This window comes from Oncorhynchus masou, chromosome 12, assembly GCF_036934945.1.
Source record: "Oncorhynchus masou masou isolate Uvic2021 chromosome 12, UVic_Omas_1.1, whole genome shotgun sequence".
NCBI lineage: Eukaryota > Metazoa > Chordata > Actinopteri > Salmoniformes > Salmonidae > Oncorhynchus > Oncorhynchus masou.
The window spans coordinates 86,064,705-86,085,239 of NC_088223.1; the positions used below are offsets into that span (position 1 = coordinate 86,064,705).

Sequence of the window (20,535 nt, forward strand, 5' to 3'; positions counted from 1 at the left end):
GCAAAGGGTCCAGGCCAATTGTCAAAAGAGGTATTGAAGTCCAGGGATTATCTGATGGATTTCTTCAGCTAGCCGGGAGATGGGCCTAGCTCAAGGCTAACTCCAGGCTAAATGAGGTACACCTGCATTGCTTGGTGTTTGGGGTTTTAGGCTGGGTTTCAATAATCTGCAATGATCCGGAGTAAAGGTTCAAAGATTGCGGTAGGAATCCGGAGATATGGATTCCTAAAAATAAAATAAAAAGCAGTCCGATATGCTCTGGGTTGATATCGCGCTGTCTAGGCTGGCAGGAGTTGACCGGGCTGAAGCTGGCAGATGTCTGAGTTAAAGGTGATGACCGCTAGCAGTGGCTAACTGACTACTAGCTAGATAGCTGGCTATCTTCTGAAAGGGGTTACAGTTCTAAAGTATAAAGAAATAGCAGATCCACACCACATTGAGTGAGGCATGTTGCAGAAGAGTATGTCCAGTCCGTAGATGGAAAAATGAGATTAAACATATAGAAAATATATACAAGGGACGGGACAAGACAATAAAAAGCATCCCACTGCTACGCCATCTTGGAAAAGTTGTTGCAAACAGGATGCATGTTTTGGAATATTTGAATTACGTCCAGGCTTCCATCTTGTCACTCAATTAGGTTAGTATTGTGGACTTATAACAATGTTGAGCCATCTTCAGCTTTTCTATCACAGCCATTAAACTATGTAACTGTTTTAAAGTCACCATTTGCCTCATGGTGAAATCCCTCTGCGGTTTCTGTCCTCTCTGGCAACTGAGTTAGGAAAGGCACCTGCATCTTTGTAGTGACTAGGTGCATTAATTCACCATCCAAAGTGTAATTAATATCTTCACCATGCTCAAATGGACATTCAATGTCTGCTTTAAAAATAACAAATTATCCATCTACCAATAGGTGCCCTTCTTTTGAAGGCATTAAAAAACCTCCCTGGCAGTTAAATATGGACAGAAATGAGGTAGCCATACTAATGTTAAACACTATTATTGCACACAAAGTCCATGCAACTTAAGCACATTTTTTATACTTCACTTATTTAGGCTTGCCATAACAAAGGGGTTGAACATTTAAGTTTTTCACTTTTAATGAATTTATAAAAATTCAGAGAAACATAATTCCACTTTGACATTATGGGGTATTTTGTGTAGGTCAGTGATTATTTTATAAATAAAAATTATTCAGGCTGTAACAACAAAGTGTGAATATTTTCTGGAGGCAATGTAAGCGGTCAGAGCAGAGGCATTAAATCTCCTCCTGGATCAAGATTCCTTTTGCCTAAATTGTTTTGAAACAGTGCACTTCTGGCTATACCGTATATCCCAGTATGAAACGCCCAACCCTATATTCCATTATTATTAAAAACAATTAGAAAGCTCGATACATTTTTTTTTTTTTTAAGTTAACCACGACCCTGCAGAAATGGAATTAGCATTATAAAGAAGGAAATCTGGCAGTTTTATAATATATATATATACACACACACATATACACAGAGTACCAGTCTAAAGTTGACACCAACTCATTCAAGGGTTTTTCTTAAGTTTTACTATTGAAGAATAATAGTAAAGACATCAAAACTATGAAATAACACATATGGAATCATGTAGTAACCTAAAAAAGTTAAATATATTTGAGATAATTCAAAGTAGCCACCTATTGCCTTGATGACAGCTTTGCTTGAGGTAGTCACCTGGAATGCATTTCAATTAACAGGTGTGCCTTGTTAAAAGTTTCCTTCTTAATGCGTTTGAGCCAATCAGTAGTGTTGTGACAGGGTAGGGGTGGTATACAAAAGATAGGGCTATTTGGTAAAAGACCAAGTCCATATTACGGCAAGAATAGCTCAAATAAGCAGCTCTAGTGGACATGCCAATTGCACACTCCCTCAAAACTTGACATCGGTGGCATTGTGCTGTGTGACAAAACTTATTGTCCCCAGCACATTGCTATGATCATGCTGTTTAATCAGCTTCTTGATATGCCACACCTGTTAGGTGGATGGATTATCTTGGCAAAGGAGAAATGCTCACTAACAGAGATGCCAAAATGTGTGTAAATAATTTGAGAGAAATAAGCTTTTTGTGTGTATTTTTTGTGTGTATTGAACATTTATGGGACATTTTATTGCAGCTAATGAAACATTGGACCAACACTTTACATGTTGCGTTGATATTTTAGTTCAGTATATATATATATATATATATATATATATATATATATATATGGAGACTGTTTAGTATCAAAAATAAGGGGTTAAATACATGTTAAAAAAAAAAAAGTTTATTGATCTTTCTTATATCTCTCAGATATAGAACAGGCACTTTAGAACGAAGTTCCTTTAGATTGTTTTGGGGACTATCCGTTGTTCCATGTAGTGAATCTGTACTTCAAGTGGTCTTAAAATTCTAAATCAAATTGAAAAATGATCCTTGGTATGACCTTTTTTTAAACAATTCCATATAGCTTAGTAGAACCCCTCCCAGCTTAGTCAGGGCTTAGACTGTTATGGGTTAAGTCAATGTTAAAAGTGACCTTTAATTGCAGTTCAATCATCTCTCATTGTTGAGACTTCAAAAGTGTTGAAGGTCCTTTCAGATCATATTTGATTAACAATGCAGTGGTTATGTAAGATTTCTCCACAAGTTATTTCATTCATGGCCAGTTGGCCGCTGGAAGAGACCAAGGCACAAAGTAAATATTTGGGGCGATTATCAAACCATGCTCCTTCGTTCTCATGATTAGAGGCTGGGGGTCAACTCAATTCCATTCCACAATCAATAAAATGGAAATTCATGAGATGAATACAAAAATATCATCATTCATTTGCAAGCCACTGGATTTACATTTAGGCCTAGCTCATTTCCTGAATTAACTCGAGTTGAAATGGAATGGACCAAGCCTAGCCCATAATGACTGATAGTCATATTTGTGCTAAAATGTCCCCGTGTTAATGGAGGTGTACCAGGTGTTCTCACCTGGTAGGGACTTGGCCCATTTGACGGCTGAGACAACCTGCTGTCCGCCCAGCCTGTTGAGGGTGGTCATGAGGCGGGTGGAGGTGTCGGGAATGGTGCTGTCGTAGCCAGAGTAAATGGCCTCCGGCTCAATGGCTTTGAGCAGGGATAGCATGGTGGGTACCAGCTGGGGCATAGACTTGGGGATCAAGGCGCAGGCCCTCTCGTCAGGTGGGGGAGGGTTCGGCTCCATCGTCGTCTGCTGACCTTTTAATCGGATCAGCTTCTTGTTTTTCCTCGCTGCAAAGAGGGAGACAGAGAATAAAAGAGAGCTGATCAGTAATTCTCCTCCCTGTTAGCTATCGTATCTCACTCATCCCAGGTGGTGATAGTGCATAGACAACACAGACACCTTGCCTTGTCTTTTCATAACAAAAACTTGCAGCCTATAGGATGCCTTATCCGGTTACCTTGGCTACAGTTTACTCCTAACATAAAGGTCGGTCATCCACATTGTGTTACGCCTGAAAAGGTTTTAATAATGGAAAGAGTTAAAAAGAGCAACGTAACACGAGAAGAATACAAAATGTATTTTGGACTTAGGTGAAAACCTGTTCTATCAATTTTGTTATAATATGTGGCGCTTGGCAACGGATGAGAGGGTCACCATCAAAAAACCATCTCAGTCTTTCCTATCCTTTTTTTATTTCCTCCATACACGTTTCTATGGCAACTAAGAGCCGTTCTGGTACAACCCAAGGTTTTGGTTGTCTGCTTATGCACCCGTATCCATCAAGGTTTTTTCCCCCTCTCTGACTCACAAATAAATCAACAATTTAATACCCTGCAGCACTGTGAGAATGAACATGTATATAAATAGCATGAAGTGGATTATCGTCATGTCCATTTCCGCAGAGTGCTGCCTCTTTCTTAATGGCATATTTTCGTTCTCACTCGACCATTTAGGCCATATTTCCCTTAACACAAATGTCCACAACCAAACACAGCTGATGTGAACCTTGTATCCATCTTTCTATGGCTCAGGGACATGGGAACAACTGGCTCTGACTGAATGACTGTTGTTGATCACTGGCTCTGACCCTTGTTAAACACTGGGCCAAAGAGGAACCACTGGGTTAGTTTATGTCAACAATAACTGCTGGAATTAAGGCCCACTACTGGCTTAAGTGAATCCAAGAGTTAATCCTACTCCTAATCACAATCGCTATAGAGGACAAAAACATAAAGCCCTACCTTTCAGAGACAACATGCTGTCTACCTTTGCCAGATGACTATGTCTGCCAAAAGACTGAAATAGTGTATACGACCAGTCCACTGATATGAGAACAATATGAATGTGTGTTGGTGCCACTCTTACCTTCCAGATTCATCCCTGCTTGGAGACACTTGCGGAAGCGGCACGCCGGGCAGTTCTTCCTGCGGATCTTGTCTATGATGCAGTCGTTCCTCCCAGCGCACAGATAGTTGTGTTGTCCTGGGGATGGAGGAACATGGTAATTAAAACGACACATTTCACTGCATCTCATTTTTATTAGCAAGAGAGTCTAAGCCAAGCACTGCGGGTTGCCGTTCATGATCTAAAGGTGAATTAAGGTGACAGCTCATTCACTTTTGAGGTTTACACCCCTCCACGGACAGGTAAAATAGTAGCCTAAGCTTTTTAAAAACGGAGATAAAGAGATTGTCCCTATGCTGTGGGTGTAATGCTGTTGATAGTGTGGCCTAGTTTTGAAGACGAGTGGGAAAAAAATATTGTTTGTATGACAGAGCCTGGAGAATGCTAACTGAAAAAATAAATTTCACCCAGATCAACGCACCTTCTATGGTAGACAGAGGCCATGCTCATGACTAACTAGTTTAATATAAGCAACAAGTAGGCCTACCCAACTGTACTCACATCATCGTTCCCATACAAAAACAACATAGTACATCTCCAGATAACATGTTTTATACCAACTATAAATAATGAGATCAAATGCCACACTTTCTACTGATGTGATAGCTTTTTTTGTTTGATCTACAGTCAGGGCATTTAAGTAAAAGTTTGTTAAACAGGTTAATATATTACTGTTTTACAGTACCACAGAGAAACACAGCCAAAGCACTGCAGAACAATATCCACCTGGAACCTGCAACATCAAATCCCAGCTAACTGTAATGCAGTGGGTAGTCATGGCAGCAGCAGCCACTGCAAAAAGCAGAGCAAACAACCATCCATAAACTAAACTAAACAGTGCCAGCTGAATCCCCAGAAGCATCTGCTCTCTAATCCCATTTTCATACAGTAGGCTTCTGAGGAGGACTTGGCTGGTGGTAGGTGCTAGGCTAGCCCTGGTTGGCAGGCTTCCTCCAGCCCTGCTGAGAAAACATGGTCAGGCTATAGGGATACAGTGGGAGTGGGGGAAGGGAACGGGGACTCTTTGGTTGGGGGGTGACGTCACTAGCCATCCAAACATGACTAGGGTGTCATGTGACATGTTGACAGGTAATGGTGATTTGTGTATCATAACCGACCGCTGCGGGGCTTGCTCCTCCAGCTCTGCCTCTAACATTTGTCCCAAATAGCACCTTACTGTATAGGACACTATAAAGAGAGGAATAGGTTGCCATTTGAGTCAGACAAAGACACAGTAGGCTAGAAAGGTACACAAGACGCCCTACATCTGACCGAGCGTGGTGGGAACGGCAGACAAGTACACATGCTACTTGTATCATCCCTTCACAGGCCTTTACCTTGAGCCTATTATGCTGCGAGAATCCCAGTGGCATCTTTATACACAATAACATGCTATGCTGAACCTTTCTTATATTTGTTGGTATGATTGACATACCAACAAACATTGTATTGTCACAAAAATACAAAATTAGTGCATTTCCGTTCTAGTGTTCTATCATCACAGGTCAATAAAGAGGTTCACTAGTGTTAATTTAAACTGCACGGTTAGTTATTCTGAAAAATGGGCATCTGTTATAATATTTCGGATTATAACAAGTTAAAAATAACCCAGGGGAAACAAATCATTAGAATCAGCACAGTTACAGTATGACATTATTGGGTTTTGTGCATAAATACATCTCTTAAAGGCCCAATGTAGCCGTTTTTTTATATCTCAAAATCAAATAATTTCTTGGTAACAATTAAGTACCTTAGTGTGATTTTTGATCATTTTGATTGAAAACAAAGAAACAAAAATTGCTTCTTAGCAAGAGCAATTTCTCAAGCAAGAATTTAGCTAGGACTGTTTGGGAGTGAACTGAGCGGGGAAAACTGAAAACTAGTTATTGTCCGAGAAGTTTGGAACTCTTTCTTATTAATCTATTAACCAATTTACCGCCTGGTGTTGTCATCAGGCAGGCCAAAGCTCCATCCCAACAAAACAGGTTGAAATTTCAGGCAGTCTTTTCAAACAGCTCTTACACTAACAGGGCATTATCATTTTCACAACTTCAAAGAATTATTCCAAAATCACGTTGACTGCACTGGGCCTTTAACTCTATTAGCGAAGTGATGATAGAGCCACATTCCAAGCAGGAATTAAAAACAGAATTTAAGACCCAAATACATTATGAATCATCAAATCACAAACACATGCATTGAGAAGGGTACACAAGAGACTGTATGTTCAATCTTGCATATGAGGTCAGATTTCCAGTACAGTGATTGAAGGACATGGATAAAGCAGAAGTGTTATTAAAAAGGTGGGTTTATTTACCATCTGTGTTTTGTCGTGCTCTCCATCCTTCACCATAGCGACAACAACCGTAGAATGGAGGAAGAAAGAGCAAAATAACAGATATGACGTCTTCTTGCTGAAAGTACAGCTCAATTCAAGTCTCAAAAAAGTTAAATATTATTTTACTTGGTCATTTACACCAGTAAAGTTGAAATAACGTTTTCAATATGTAACAATTATCCTTTATAAACTGAACTCAAATATTGTATTTAACTCAGAGTAATATCTGTTATTTTTGTAGTTAAACGCAGGGTTTGAATTTGTCAAACAGATCCAGTAGCTAGATCTCCATTCTTTCAATACAAACACTCAAGTATGCACTTTCATTAGAATGAAATAGTTGTTACAACTACGTAAATACACCTCAACATAACGTTCATGGCTGCTCGATTGTATTCATAGGAGTAACAGTAGCATGGCAGCCCACTTGTCAAGCATTCAGAGAAACCAAATGGAATTCAAAGGCAGTCCCAGTGAATGGTACATTGACTGTGGTAGTGAGCTTGGAATAAAACAAATCTAGGCTACGTTAAGAGACAATGGTTCAAATAACAAACCGAAAAAGGCTACAAATCCCAAAGACACACATACAGTGCATTTGGAAAGTATTCAGACCCCTTTACTTTTTCCACGTTGTTATGTTACAGCCTTGTTCTAAAATGGATAAAACATATATTTTTTCTCATCAATCTACACACAATACACCATAATGACAAAGCGAAAACAGGTTTAGACACTTTTCCACATTTATTAAAACACACTGTCATCAGCAAGCTCTTTGTGCCAGCCGTCACCCTTCACTAATAGCATATCAGCCACCCTTCACTAATAGCATATCAGCCACCCTTCACTAATAGCATATCAGCCACCCTTCACTAATAGCATATCAGCCACCCTTCACTAATAGCATATCAGCCACCCTTCACTAATAGCATATCAGTCACCCTTCACTAATAGCATATCAGCCACCCTTCACTAATAGCATATCAGCCACCCTTCACTAATAGCATATCAGCCACCCTTCACTAATAGCATATCAGCCACCCTTCACTAATAGCATATCAGCCACCCTTCACTAATAGCATATCAGCCACCCTTCACTAATAGCATATCAGCCACCCTTCACTAATAGCATATATCAGCATATCAGCCACCCTTCACTAATAGCATATCAGCCACCCTTCACTAATAGCATATCAGCCACCCTTCACTAATAGCATATCAGCCACCCTTCACTAATAGCATATCAGCCACCCTTCACTAATAGCCCTTCGCCTCAAATGAGTAAACTAACGTAATGATTACTATTTTATCAAAAACTAGTTCTAAGATAAGCTCTTTAAAAATACAAATGAACCCTTTGAAGCACAATATAGGCCTACACAATGGAACAGCATCTTTTAGCGGGATCTCTCCCTTATGAAACAGGAGAGGAGATCTCATGTAATTCTAATGACCAACAGTCGTTGGGACAGGCTGTTCAGAGGTATAGGATGCAAAAAATGGGTTGGACATAAAAATAGCAGCATAGACACCACAGCCTGATAGAAAACCATGAGTCACTAGCCTACTCTGGCCTGGGGTAATAGAAGCCTAAAGAAACCTTTTCTGATACTATTTGTGTGAACCTACAATGTTCCTAATCTTAGCTAGAAATTGTAAGAAAATCAGTTGAATAAAATAGTCTGCTCAAATGAAACATTAAAATGAGCCTGCTTTTTAACACAGAGCCAATCAGTACCCTTTTGTTAGAATATCTAGGCTAGCCTATAGGTAAAGACACCACTTAGTGAGTCCACATGTCATGTGTCAAAGAGGACATATAAGTGTACTACTGCAATGTCGATGTACATTTTACCACAAAAGATTGACCGGTACATACAGTGGGGCAAAAAAGTATTTAGTCAGCCACCAATTGTGCAAGTTCTCCCACTTAAAAAGATGAGAGAGGCCTGTAATTTTCATCATAGGTACACTTCAACTATGACAGACAAAATGAGGGGAAAAAAATAAGAAAATCACATTGTAGGATTTTTAATGAATTTATTTGCAAATTATGGTGGAAAATAAGTATTTGGTCACCTACAAACAAGCAGGATTTCAGGCTCTCAGAGGCTCCTCTGTCCTCCACTCATTACCTGTATTAATGGCACCTGTTTGAACTTGTTATCAGTATAAAAGACACCTGTCCACAACCTCAAACAGTCACACTCAAACTCCACTATGGCCAAGACCAAAGAGCTGTCAAAGGACACCAGAAACAAAATTGTAGACCTGCACCAGGCTGGGAAGACTGAATCTGCAATAGGTAAGCAGCTTGGTTTGAAGAAATCAACTGTGGGAGCAATTATTAGGAAATGTAAGCAGCTTGGTTTGAAGAAATCAACTGTGGGAGCAATTATTAGGAAATGGAAGACATACAAGACCACTGATAATCTCCCTCGATCTGGGGCTCCACGTAAGATCTCACCCCGTGGGGTCAAAATTATCACAAGAACGGTGAGCAAAAATCCCAGAACCACACGGGGGGACCTAGTGAAGCCTACCATCAGTAACACACTACGCCGTCAGGGACTCAAATCTTGCAGTGCAAGATTGTGTCCCCCTGCTTAAGCCAGTACTTGTCCAGGCCCGTCTGAAGTTTGCTAGAGAGCATTTGGATGATCCAGAAGAAGATTGGGAGAATGTCATATGGTCAGATGAAACCAAAATCTAACTTTTTCGTAAAAACTCAACTCGTCGTGTTTGGAGGACAAAGAATGCTGAGTTGCATCAAAAGAACACCATACCTACTGTGAAGCATGGGGGTGGAAACATCATGCTTTGGGGATGTTTTTCTGCAAAGGGACCAGGACGACTGATCCGTGTAAAGGAAAGAATGAATGGGGCCATGTATCGTGAGATTTTGAGTGAAAACCTCCTTCCATCAGCAAGGGCATTGAAGATGAAACGTGGCTGGGTCTTTCAGCATGACAATGATCCCAAACACACCGCCCGAGCAACGAAGGAGTGGCTTCGTAAGAAGCATTTCAAGGTCCTGGAGTGGCCTAGTCAGTCTCCAGATCTCAACCCCATAGAAAATCTTTGGAAGGAGTTGAAAGTCCGTGTTGCCCAGATCTGCATGGAGGAATGGGCCAAAATACCAGTAACAGTGTGTGAAAACCTTGTGAAGACTTACAGAAAACATTTGACCTCTGTCATTGCCAACAAAGGGTATATAACAAAGTATTGAGATAAACTTTTGTTATTGACCAAATACTTATTTTCCACCATAATTTGCAAATAAATTCATTAAAAATCCTACAATGTGATTTTCTGGATTTTTTTCTCTCATTTTGTCTGTCATAGTTGAAGTGTACCTATGATGAAAATTACAGGCCTCTCTCATCTTTTTAAGTGGGAGAAGTTGCACAATTGGTAGCTGACTAAATACTTTTTCCCCCACTGTATGTTCAACTATAGTCTACTATTGAGAGGTAGAACTGGGCATGAATGGAGTTGTGAGTGTGGATGTTTACTCCGTCACCAACCTTCAACGGCCCTCTTGAAAAAGACCTTGCAGCTTCCGCAGGTGAGGACTCCATAGTGGCAACCAGACGCCTCATCTGAACACACCAGGCAGATCTTATGGGTTGGACCGCTGGGCTTGGCAGAGGCTGACGACTGAGAGCCGCTGGCCTCTGGTCTCGCCTTTGGACTGCACAAACACAAAACAAAAGTTTCATATCAGATCCATTCAAATTAAAAGTATTTTTAAAGAAACAGTTGTTTTAGTTTCACATAGGTGAATATCACTCAGATCCAGACAGCTATCGAAGGGTGGGTTGTTAAGCAACAAAACCGATGCGTGTGCAACTTTGGGCAAAACAGAAAGGGTTGGCTGACATTCAAAGGATTATTGACAACATGTAAAGTTAAATATTTGGTGACAAAACAGTTTATTGAAATCAAATGCATTTGCACAATATGCACCAGTTGTCTCTCAAATACAGTGCCTTCAGAATGTATGCACACTAACTTTATCCACTTTTTATTGTTACAGCCTTCATTTAAAATGGTTTTAAATCACTGGCCTACACACAATACCCCATAATGTCAAAGTGATATTTTTACAAATCAATAAAAATTAAAAGCTAAAATGTTTTGAGTCAATAAGTATTCAACCCCTATGTTATGGCAAGCCTAAATCAATTCAGGAGTAAGAATTTGCTTAACAAGTCACATAATAAGTTGCATGGACTGAATATAATTAAACTTTGGATGGTGTATCAATACACCCAGTCACAACAAAGATACAGGCGTCCTTCCTAACTCAGTTTCTGGATAGGAAGGAAACCGCTCAGGGATTTCACCATGAGGCCAATTTAAAACAGTCAAGTGTTTAATGGCTGTAATAGGAGAAAACTGAAGATGGATCAATATTGTAGTTACTCCACAATACTAGCATAAATGACAGAGAGAAATGGAAGCCTGTACATGATACAAATATTCCAAAACATGCATCCTGTTTGCTATAAGGCACTAAAGTTAAACTACATAAAATGTGGCCAAAAAAATGACGATGTCCTGAATACACTTTTAAGTCCAAACACGTTACGTTTGGGGCAAATCCAACACAACACATCACTGAGTACCAATCTTCATATTTTCAAGCATGGTGGTGGCCGCATCATGTTATGGGTATGCTTGTCATCGGCAAATAGGGATTTTTGGTGAGATAAAAAGAAACGGAACAGAGCTAAGCACTGGCAAAATCCTACAGTAAAACCTGTTTCAGTCTGCTTTCCAACAGACACTGGGAGACAAATTCACCTTTCAGCAGGACAATAACCTAAAACACAAGGTCAAATATACACTAGAGTTGCTTACCAAGACAACATTGAATGTTCCTGAGTGGCCCAGTTACAGTTGACTTAATTGCCTTGAAAATCTATGGCAAGACTTGAAAATGGCTGTCTAGCAATGATTTACAAACTTAACAGAGCTTGAATAATTTTATAAAGAAAAATGTGCAAATATTGTACAATCCAGGTGAACAAAGCTCTTAGAGACTTACCCAGAAAGATTCACAGCTGTAATCGCTGCCAAAGGTGATTCTACTATGTATTGACTCCGGGTATGGAATACTTATGTTATCAAGAGATACGCGTTTTATTTTTCATTATTGTTTTTACAAATGCTATCATTTTTCTTCTACTTATACATTTATTTTGTGTAGATCATTGACCAAAAAACGACAATGAAATTAATTTTAATCCCACTTTGTAACAAAATGTGGAAAAAGTTAAGGTGTGAATAATTTGACTGCACTGTACATGGTTACAGTCGTTGGTTAGCAAGCTAGCTAATTTGAGCAATATTAGCATAGACGTGACATAAGTCAAAACACCTCAAAATAAGACGTGGTATAAAGAACAAGAAAGAACAAGCTGAAACTAGCCACCTACGATTGCCCACATGGCAGCTTCTCGTCACTGTTGCTAGCTATCTGACCGTTCAGAATCATAAAAGACTGCTTTTACCCCTGAGATACACATGCATCATTTTCATGACGTTGTCAAGCAACCCGTGTATAGGCAATTTATGAGGGATTATTGGTGTTCAGCAAGAACATTTGACAATAGCAATCAAAACAGCTTAATATTTTCTGTGTTTTGTCTGACTTTCATCCAAAGAGTCATCTGAGTTATTGCAAAGCAAACAATTCTTAATGCAAGGTTGTTAATCATAACACAGGTAGTTTCCTTGAAAATATATGGCATTTATGGTTACGCCAGGAGAGTAACAACTGAGGTTTTAATATCACACTCAAGCATCAACTGAAGGATACTGTAATATACTGCCATGTCTGAGCCAGGATAATTACCCGCCTTGGTTGCAATTCCACGATTGTAATTATCTCCGACTCCCTTTCACATTAAATTAACGACGGTATGAAACTACAGAAACTTAACACTACTTTGTCAAAGCAATGCTGACAGAAGTACACTAGGAGTAACCTTTTAACGCCTCGTCAGACAAAAAGCATTTACCAATTTCTAATACAATCCATAGGAAGATTTTAACAGCATTAGGTAAAGCTTTCCACCCTCGTTTGCTTTGCCAACACAACTGACAGGGCTTATATTATAGACTACAAAAGGGAAGCACAGCCACGAGCTGCCCAATAACACGAGCCTATCAGACAAGCTAAATTACTTCTATGCTCGCCATGAGAGCATGAGCTGTTCGGGATGACTGTGATCACGCTCTCCGTAACCGATGTGAGTAAGACCTTTAAACAGGTCAACATTCACAAGGCCGCAGGGCCAGACGGACTACCAGGACGTGTACTCCGAGCATGCACTGACATTTTCAACCTGTTCCTGTCTGAGTCTGTAATACCAACATGTTTCAAGCAGACCACCATAGTCCCAGAGCCCAAGAACACCAAGGTAACATGCATAAATGACTACCAACAGGTAGCATTTACGTCTGTAGCCATGAAGTGCTTTGAAAGGCTGGTCATGGTTCCCAGAAGCTCTAGATCCACTCTAATTTGCATACCACAACTTCATGGCAGGCCAAGCATGGCTCCAACACCATCATTAAGTTTGCTGACGACAACAGTGGCAGTCCTGATCACCGACAACGATGAGACAGCCTATAGGGAGGAGGTCAGAGACCAGGACAACATCCTTTCCCTCAATGTGAGCAAGACAAAGGAGCTGATTGTGGACGATAGGAAAAGGAGGGCAGAACAGGCCTCCATTAACATTGACGGGGCTGAAGTGGAGCAGGTTGAGAGTTAAGGTCCTTGGTGTCCACATTACCAGCATGGTCCAAACACACCAAGACCGTTGTGAAGAGGGCACGACAACACCTTTGTCCCTCGGGAGACTGAAAAGATTTGGCATGGGTCCCCAGATCCTTAACATCCTGACCGGTTGCATCAACGACTGGATTTATATACTAGGTAGTGTCACCCAAGTCATTGACTGTTCTCTCTGCTACCGCAAGGCAAGCGGAAAGGGAGCGCCTAGTCAAGGACCAAAATGGTCCTTAATAGCTTCTACCCACAAGCCCGCTGAACAATTAATCAAATGGCCACCCGGACTATTTACATAGACCTCGCTCTTTTTACACTGCTGCTTCTTGCTGTTTATTATCTACGCATAATCACATGACAAATTACATCAACTAACCTGTACCCCCGTATTGACTCAATTTACATTATCAAGCATTGTCACCTCACCTCCCCATACAACCCCTGTATATAGCCTCGGTTTGCAATTTTCTTGTTACTTAAAGAAAAAAACGTTTTTTACTTTAGTTTATTTGGTAAATATTTTCTTAACTCTTATTTCTTGAACTGCATTGTCGGTTAAGGGCTTGTAAATAAGCATTTCACGGTAAGGTCTACACCTGCTGTATTCAGTGCATGTGACAAATACATTTGATTATGTAACTTATGTAAGAGATGTTGAGAAGTTGGCCTAACGTTTTTCAAGGTTTATGGATGGTGTTGTATAGACTAGGGCATGGCATTTACATTCAATACAAGTCACGCAGCTGAGGGAGGCCCAAAGAGTATGACCTAAATTCAAAGGCCAGTCTAATGGTCATTGGAAAGACGACACTTGTTTATATAAGTGGTGGTGGGGGTGGGGGGGTGGCTTTGGCATGCAGCCAAACCATTCACAGGATTTAGGCTGGATTTAGGCTGACTACTAAAGCTGCTTGACAGCTCATTCCATGAAAATATTCCCTGTTTACACTACTATCCCCCGGACACCAATTGCCTGCGACTAGCAAACTAATAAATACCTATGGTATGAGTAAACGTAAAAGTAAAGGTAAAAAAAAACTTACAAAACTAAAACTTCAATTAATAGCCCAGGAGCTTATTTGCTTAAATCACGTAAAACATGTGCTTATTAAAGACAGGCTTATATCTGAGCCAGGTATCTATTTCCTTAATACACAGCTTTACTCATTCGCATAGTAAATTGTTTAATTCCAGCATTAATACATTTCTTAATTTCCTGCACTAATGTGTTATCATTTACACACTGTCACATTTTCTGTCTTACTATGCCTCTATAAAAAAAATATGAATATATAATATATATATATTTTCTTTTACAGAATAATTCTTCTTCTCTGCATTTGGCAGTTCTTACCTTTGCCACTAGAGTGCAATCAGACGTCTGATGGGGGTCTGTACTCCCGAAGTTGTTGACTGTATTTGTGCTTGCCATTTTAACTAGTAGTTCTCAGCTGTTAGCAACCAATGGCTAGCAGTTTCTTACTGTCGGTAAAAACAGGTTGCCATAATCTTTGAGTCATGACTGAATTCTTTAATGTAATCAAACATTAAACCTCTTAAACTTGCATGTTAACCCCGTAAGCAATTCATTTAGATCAAGCGTTTATTTGAAACAAGCGTTTACTTACTTGCTGAAATGTGTGCTTTACTCAGTTATTTGTTGAATCACATTTGGCATTGATTACAGCCTCGAGTCTTCTTGGGTAGGACTCTACAAGATTGGCACACTTGTATTTGGAGTTTCACCCATTCTTCTTTGCAGATCTTGGAAGGGTCTTAGTGGTTCCAAACTTCTTCCATTTAAGAATGATGGAGGCCACTGTGTTCTTGGGGACCTTCAATGCTGCGGAAACGTTTTGGTACCCTTCACCAGATCTGTGCCTCGACACAATCCTGTCTTGGAGCTCTACGGACAATTCCTTCAACCTCATGGCTTGGTTTTTGCTCTGACATGCACTGTCAACTGTGGGACCCTATATAGACAGGTGTGTGCCTTTCAAAATCATGTCCAATCAATTGAATTTACCAATCAAGTTGTCGAAACCGCTCAAAGATGATCAATGGAAACAGGATGCACCTGAGCTCAATTTCGAGTCTCATAGCGAAGGCTCTGAATACTTGTGTAAATCAAGGCATCTGTTTTTTATTTTTTACTAATGTGCAAACAAATCTAAAAACAGTTTTTGCTTTGTCATTATGGGGTAGAGTGTGTGTAGATTGAAGAGTGAAAAAAAGTATTTAATACATTTTAGAATAAGGCTGTGACATTACAAAATATAGAAAAAGTCAAGGGGTCTGATTACTTTCCAAATGCACTGCATGTGAAAATTAAAACAACTTTAGCAAAGGTCTTTCAAGTCATGGAGTTCTTTACTTTTACAAAACCACAGATATTAAAAACAGTAGATAGTGTATGAGGTCAGCGCTAGCACTTATGGAACACTACAGATTCCGCGTGAAGTATTTGAATTTGAAGGGCGCCATAATACTGTATGGGGTTGAATGGCACCCCAAACGTTTTTTTTTGCTAAGGATCATGGTCGATGTAGTCGTTTTCATCCTTAATGTCTATCGCATGTGAGCGCAAGCCTCCTCGTAGCCTGCTGGCCAGTGATTGGTTTGTGTCCGCATGTGGTCCTTTGTGATGACAACTATAGTAGTATCTCGATTCGTTGCAAACCTTTAAATAATTTACCGTGGGGATCGAACTTGATCATAATAAACACATTTTAGAGCTCAAAACATCTGTCTATTTTGTTTGGCAGTTATTGTGATCGCAATTTACATAGGCTTTCTAGGGCAGGTCAGGGATTTTGGCACCGCTAGGTTGCTACGCAGTAGCCGACCAGCAGAGCTCATGACTTCACGCTCCAGACCAGACACTGAGGGCCTGAATAAGGCATAGACAGGTGAGGAAACGTCAAACTTCAACCAACACCTCATGTGGAGGATGCATACAAGGTAATGTGGATGCTTTATATTGACCATCAGGGTATACTGTACCCTTTCCATGCATACTAAATGTTTGCACTTCTGGTGACTTGAACTACATTGCATACTCTATGAATATGACCATGGGGGGGGGGGTTCTTATGACATTGCCAGCAGTAAGAATTGAGTTTGATTTCCAAAAAGACAAGGACAGTAGCTTTCAAATGATGTACCCAAACAACCACAGGGTTGACGATTTCTTCATAAAATCAGCCATAAAACCCCTTGAGACAGGGGGAATGGAAGCTTGTTGTGAACAACAGAGTGTGGCAATAATGCAAGCTTAAACAAAAATATATATATTCTAGCCTGTCTGTAACAGTGTTATGCTAGACCCTCTATTTTCCACCATAAAACATCAAATGGCCAAAAAGAGTAGAACCAGCTCACCTGCTTTTACACTATGATTTGAATATTGAATGTTGAATAATTATTTGAAGGAAGTTTCCCCATATTTAAAACAAGATTTCAGTTCACGTAACAGGGTTGACCTTAAAATTAGGGACAGACTTAAATGAATCACTAATCACATTGAATAAATTACAATCTTCAGAAAAGACTGTCAAAGTAATAAAATAACTAAGGCTTTACAATTAGGGTGAAGATTTGAATAAAGTGTTGGTTATTGAGTGGGATAAAATCTTATTAGAAGTCAGAGAGGGTGCACAGAGGGACATGTCAAAATGGCAGATTAACAAGTCTTTTACTCATAATAAAAAATATGATTGAATTCTCCATGTGGTCTATATTAAAAAGGACACTTCAATTAATATATCAGGCTTTTAAAATTCTATATTGGTGCACAATTTCTACTTTAAAATAACAAATTGACGCAAAAGGCACTCATTTTGTGGAATGACCCTAATACAGCAGCAAAAGATGCTTACACCTTAGCATTTTGAAAGGGGAAAAAAACATGGACTTTGAAAAGTGACCACTGGGTGGTCTGACAGACTCCCGCCCATTTCAGCATCCAGCCCTGGCCCTTCCCCCCGCTACTCCCGGCCTACTCACTCGCTCGCTCTACTCCCTCTGCATCAGAGCTTTGTGGCACTCAGCCATGCAGTATCAAGCCTCAGTAGGAATGCCCCCACACTGAACCAGAGCAATGAACACAAATCCCCTCACACACACACACACACACACACTTAAAACTGCAATTCTGCTAAATGCATGAACAGCCTAAACCACGATAAGGTGAAAAAAGCAATGAAGTAGGTTTCAGTTCAATGACCTTGGTTAATCTATTTCCGCCTACACAACTCTCATTCTGTAGGCAGCACAAGAACTGGAGAGAGAGTGATACAGTATCACTAAAATCAAAGAGACAACATGAGCAAGACAGACAGTGTGGGATGATGATGTTACTAACAAACCATTCAACCTTATTTAATTGCTCAATTTTTATATACAGTGGGGCAAAAAAGTATTTAGTCAGCCACCAATTGTGCAAGTTCTCCCACTTAAAAAGATGAGAGAGGCCTGTAATTTTCATCATAGGTACACTTCAACTATGACAGACAAAATTAGAAAAAAAAATCCAGAAAATCACATTGTAGGATTTTTAATGAATTTATTTGCAAATTATTGTGGAAAATAAGTATTTGGTCACCTACAAACAAGCAAGACAACACAGGCAGCTACAGGCAAAACCAAGATGAAACGGCAACCAGGAAATGAGCAGGATTTTTGAGGCTCTGTTTTCCATTGTCTCCTTATATGGCTGTGAATGCGAGAGGAATGAGCCTGCCCTATCTATTGTTTCCCCAAGGTGTCTGCAGCATTGTGACATATTTGTAGGCATATCATTGGAAGATTGACCATAAGAGACTACATTTTCCAGGTGTCCGCCCGGTGTCCTCCGTCAAAATTAGTGCTTCATTTTCAGCTGCTGGTATTTTTCCATGGGATTCTGAGGGGAAAGCAGGCTTCCACGAACGGCATATCAATGAAGAGATATGTGAAAAAACACCTTGAGGATTGACTCTAAACAACGTTTGCCATGTTTCGGTCGATATTATGGAGTTAATTCGGAAAAAGTTTGACGTTTTGGTGACTGAATTTTCGGTTCGTTTCGGTAGCCAAATGTGATGTACAAAACGGAGCGATTTCTCCTACACAAAGATTCTTTCAGGAAAAACTGAACATTTCCTATGTAACTGAGAGTCTCCTCATTGAAAACATCCGAAGCTCTTCAAAGGTAAATGATTATATTTATTTGGTTATCTGGTTTTTGTGAAAATGTTGCGTGCTAAATGCTACGCTTGCAATACTCTTACACAAAATGCTATGGTTCAAAAGCATATTTTGAAAATCTGAGATGACAATACTTACACAAATGCTTGATTTGAAATCATTAATGGTTCTAAAAGGCATATTTTGAAAATCTGAGACTTAAATATGTTGTTAAGAAAAAAGCTGCTAAGCTCATGAAAGTAAATTGATGTTCAATTCACAAACTTCATCTGAAAGGCAAGAATGATTTAAAACAGTAATCTCAGTACTTTGTCCCTCGGTTTTTTCAACATTTGTGTCAATTATTTTATTAAACAAAATCAAAAGTGCTGTGGCAAATGCAGTACTTTGTCCCTCTTTTCAACATTTGTGTCAATTATTTTATTAAACAAAATCAAAAGTGCTGTGGCAAATGCTAGCTCGCCCACGTTTGCCGGCAGCCTTGCTGTGGCTCATCTCTTCATCAAGGATTGAAGGAAATCGCCACACAATGCTACAAATGAAAAAACAACCTATAATGTATGATCTATTTGTATTTTATTTTTGGGTGTTGGGAATGGCCAGCTCAACATCTCAATTCTCTGGTGAATTTTTAGTCGCAATTTGCTTTTACCACATGTAGCCTAATGATTTGCATGACATTGATAAAAATGAAGCATGGCTTGTTGTATAGTTGTAAGGTCTACTGTACTTTTATATTAGTATTAGAGGGATTTTTTTTCTTTTTTTTTCTCGTTATTTTACCAGGTAAGTTGACTGAGAACACGTTCTTATTTGCAGCAACGACCTGGGGAATATTTGCAGGGTAAAGGAGGGGGATTAATGAGCCAATTGTAAACTGGGGATTATTAGGTGACTGTGATGGTTTGAGGGCCAGATTGGGAATTTAGCCAGGACACCGGGGTTAACACCACAACTCTTACGATAAGTGCCATGGGATCTTTAATGACCTCAGAGAGTCAGGACACCCGTTTAATGTCCCATCTGAAAGACGGCACCCTACACAGGGCAGTGTCCCCAATCACTGCCCTGGGGCATTGGGACATTTTCTTTAGACCAGAGGAAAGAGTGCCTCCTACTGGCCCTCCAACACCACTTGCAGCAGCATCTGGTCTCCCATCCAGAAACTGACCAGGACCAATCCTGCTTAGCTTCAGAAACAAGCCAGCAGTGGTATGCAGGGTGGTATGCTGCTAGATAATAATTCATTTCTGATAAATCAAATCCATCTATATTTATACAGCACATTTCATACATGGAATGAAACAATGTGCCTCACAGGAAAAAAACAAATCAAAACAAATGAAAATAGAAACAATATTTAATATTTACCACACAACAGAGGATAAAAAACAAAATAATACAGTTGAAACAACGAAAACGCACCCTGAGGAAAAGCAAAGCTAAAAAGATGTTTTAATGTTTCAACAATGTCCAGTTTCATGCCCCCTCATATTCTCTGGCAGGCTATTCCAGAGTCTGGGGGCATGGTAACTAAACGCTGCCTCTCCATGCCTCTTGGTCCTAGGCTTTGGGATAGTTAAAAGGCCAGTGAGAGGACCTGAGGGACCTACTGAGTACATAACTTGGGGAGCACATTGGGGAGCACATGCACAATCGTGGATTGATTTAAAAACCTAAATAAAAACCTTAATTAATTCTAAAACTCACAGGCAGCCAGTGCAGAGACCTTAAAACCGGTGTAAAAGTCCCCGTGCTGCAGCATTCTGTATATTTTACAGTGCAGAGACCTTAAAACCGGTGTAATGTGTG

At 39.8% G+C, this 20,535-nt stretch overlaps 1 protein-coding gene across 7 annotated transcripts in view; it reads right to left on the reverse strand.

Annotated features, from left to right (window-relative positions):
• LOC135550983 (glucocorticoid receptor) overlaps positions 1 to 20,535 on the reverse strand; it is a 111,827-nt gene that overhangs the window by 24,568 nt on the left and 66,724 nt on the right. For 6 of the 7 annotated variants that reach the window (XM_064982321.1, XM_064982320.1, XM_064982319.1 and 3 more), the window contains exons 3-6: positions 10,259 to 10,425; positions 6,708 to 6,734; positions 4,352 to 4,468; positions 2,995 to 3,273 (exon numbers count right to left, since the gene is read on the reverse strand). In XM_064982321.1, coding sequence (XP_064838393.1) covers positions 2,995 to 3,273; positions 4,352 to 4,468; positions 6,708 to 6,734; positions 10,259 to 10,425 — 590 coding nt within the window. The remainder of the gene's footprint in view (positions 1 to 2,994; positions 3,274 to 4,351; positions 4,469 to 6,707; positions 6,735 to 10,258; positions 10,426 to 20,535) is intronic. The other variant, XM_064982323.1, reaches the window with a different exon arrangement.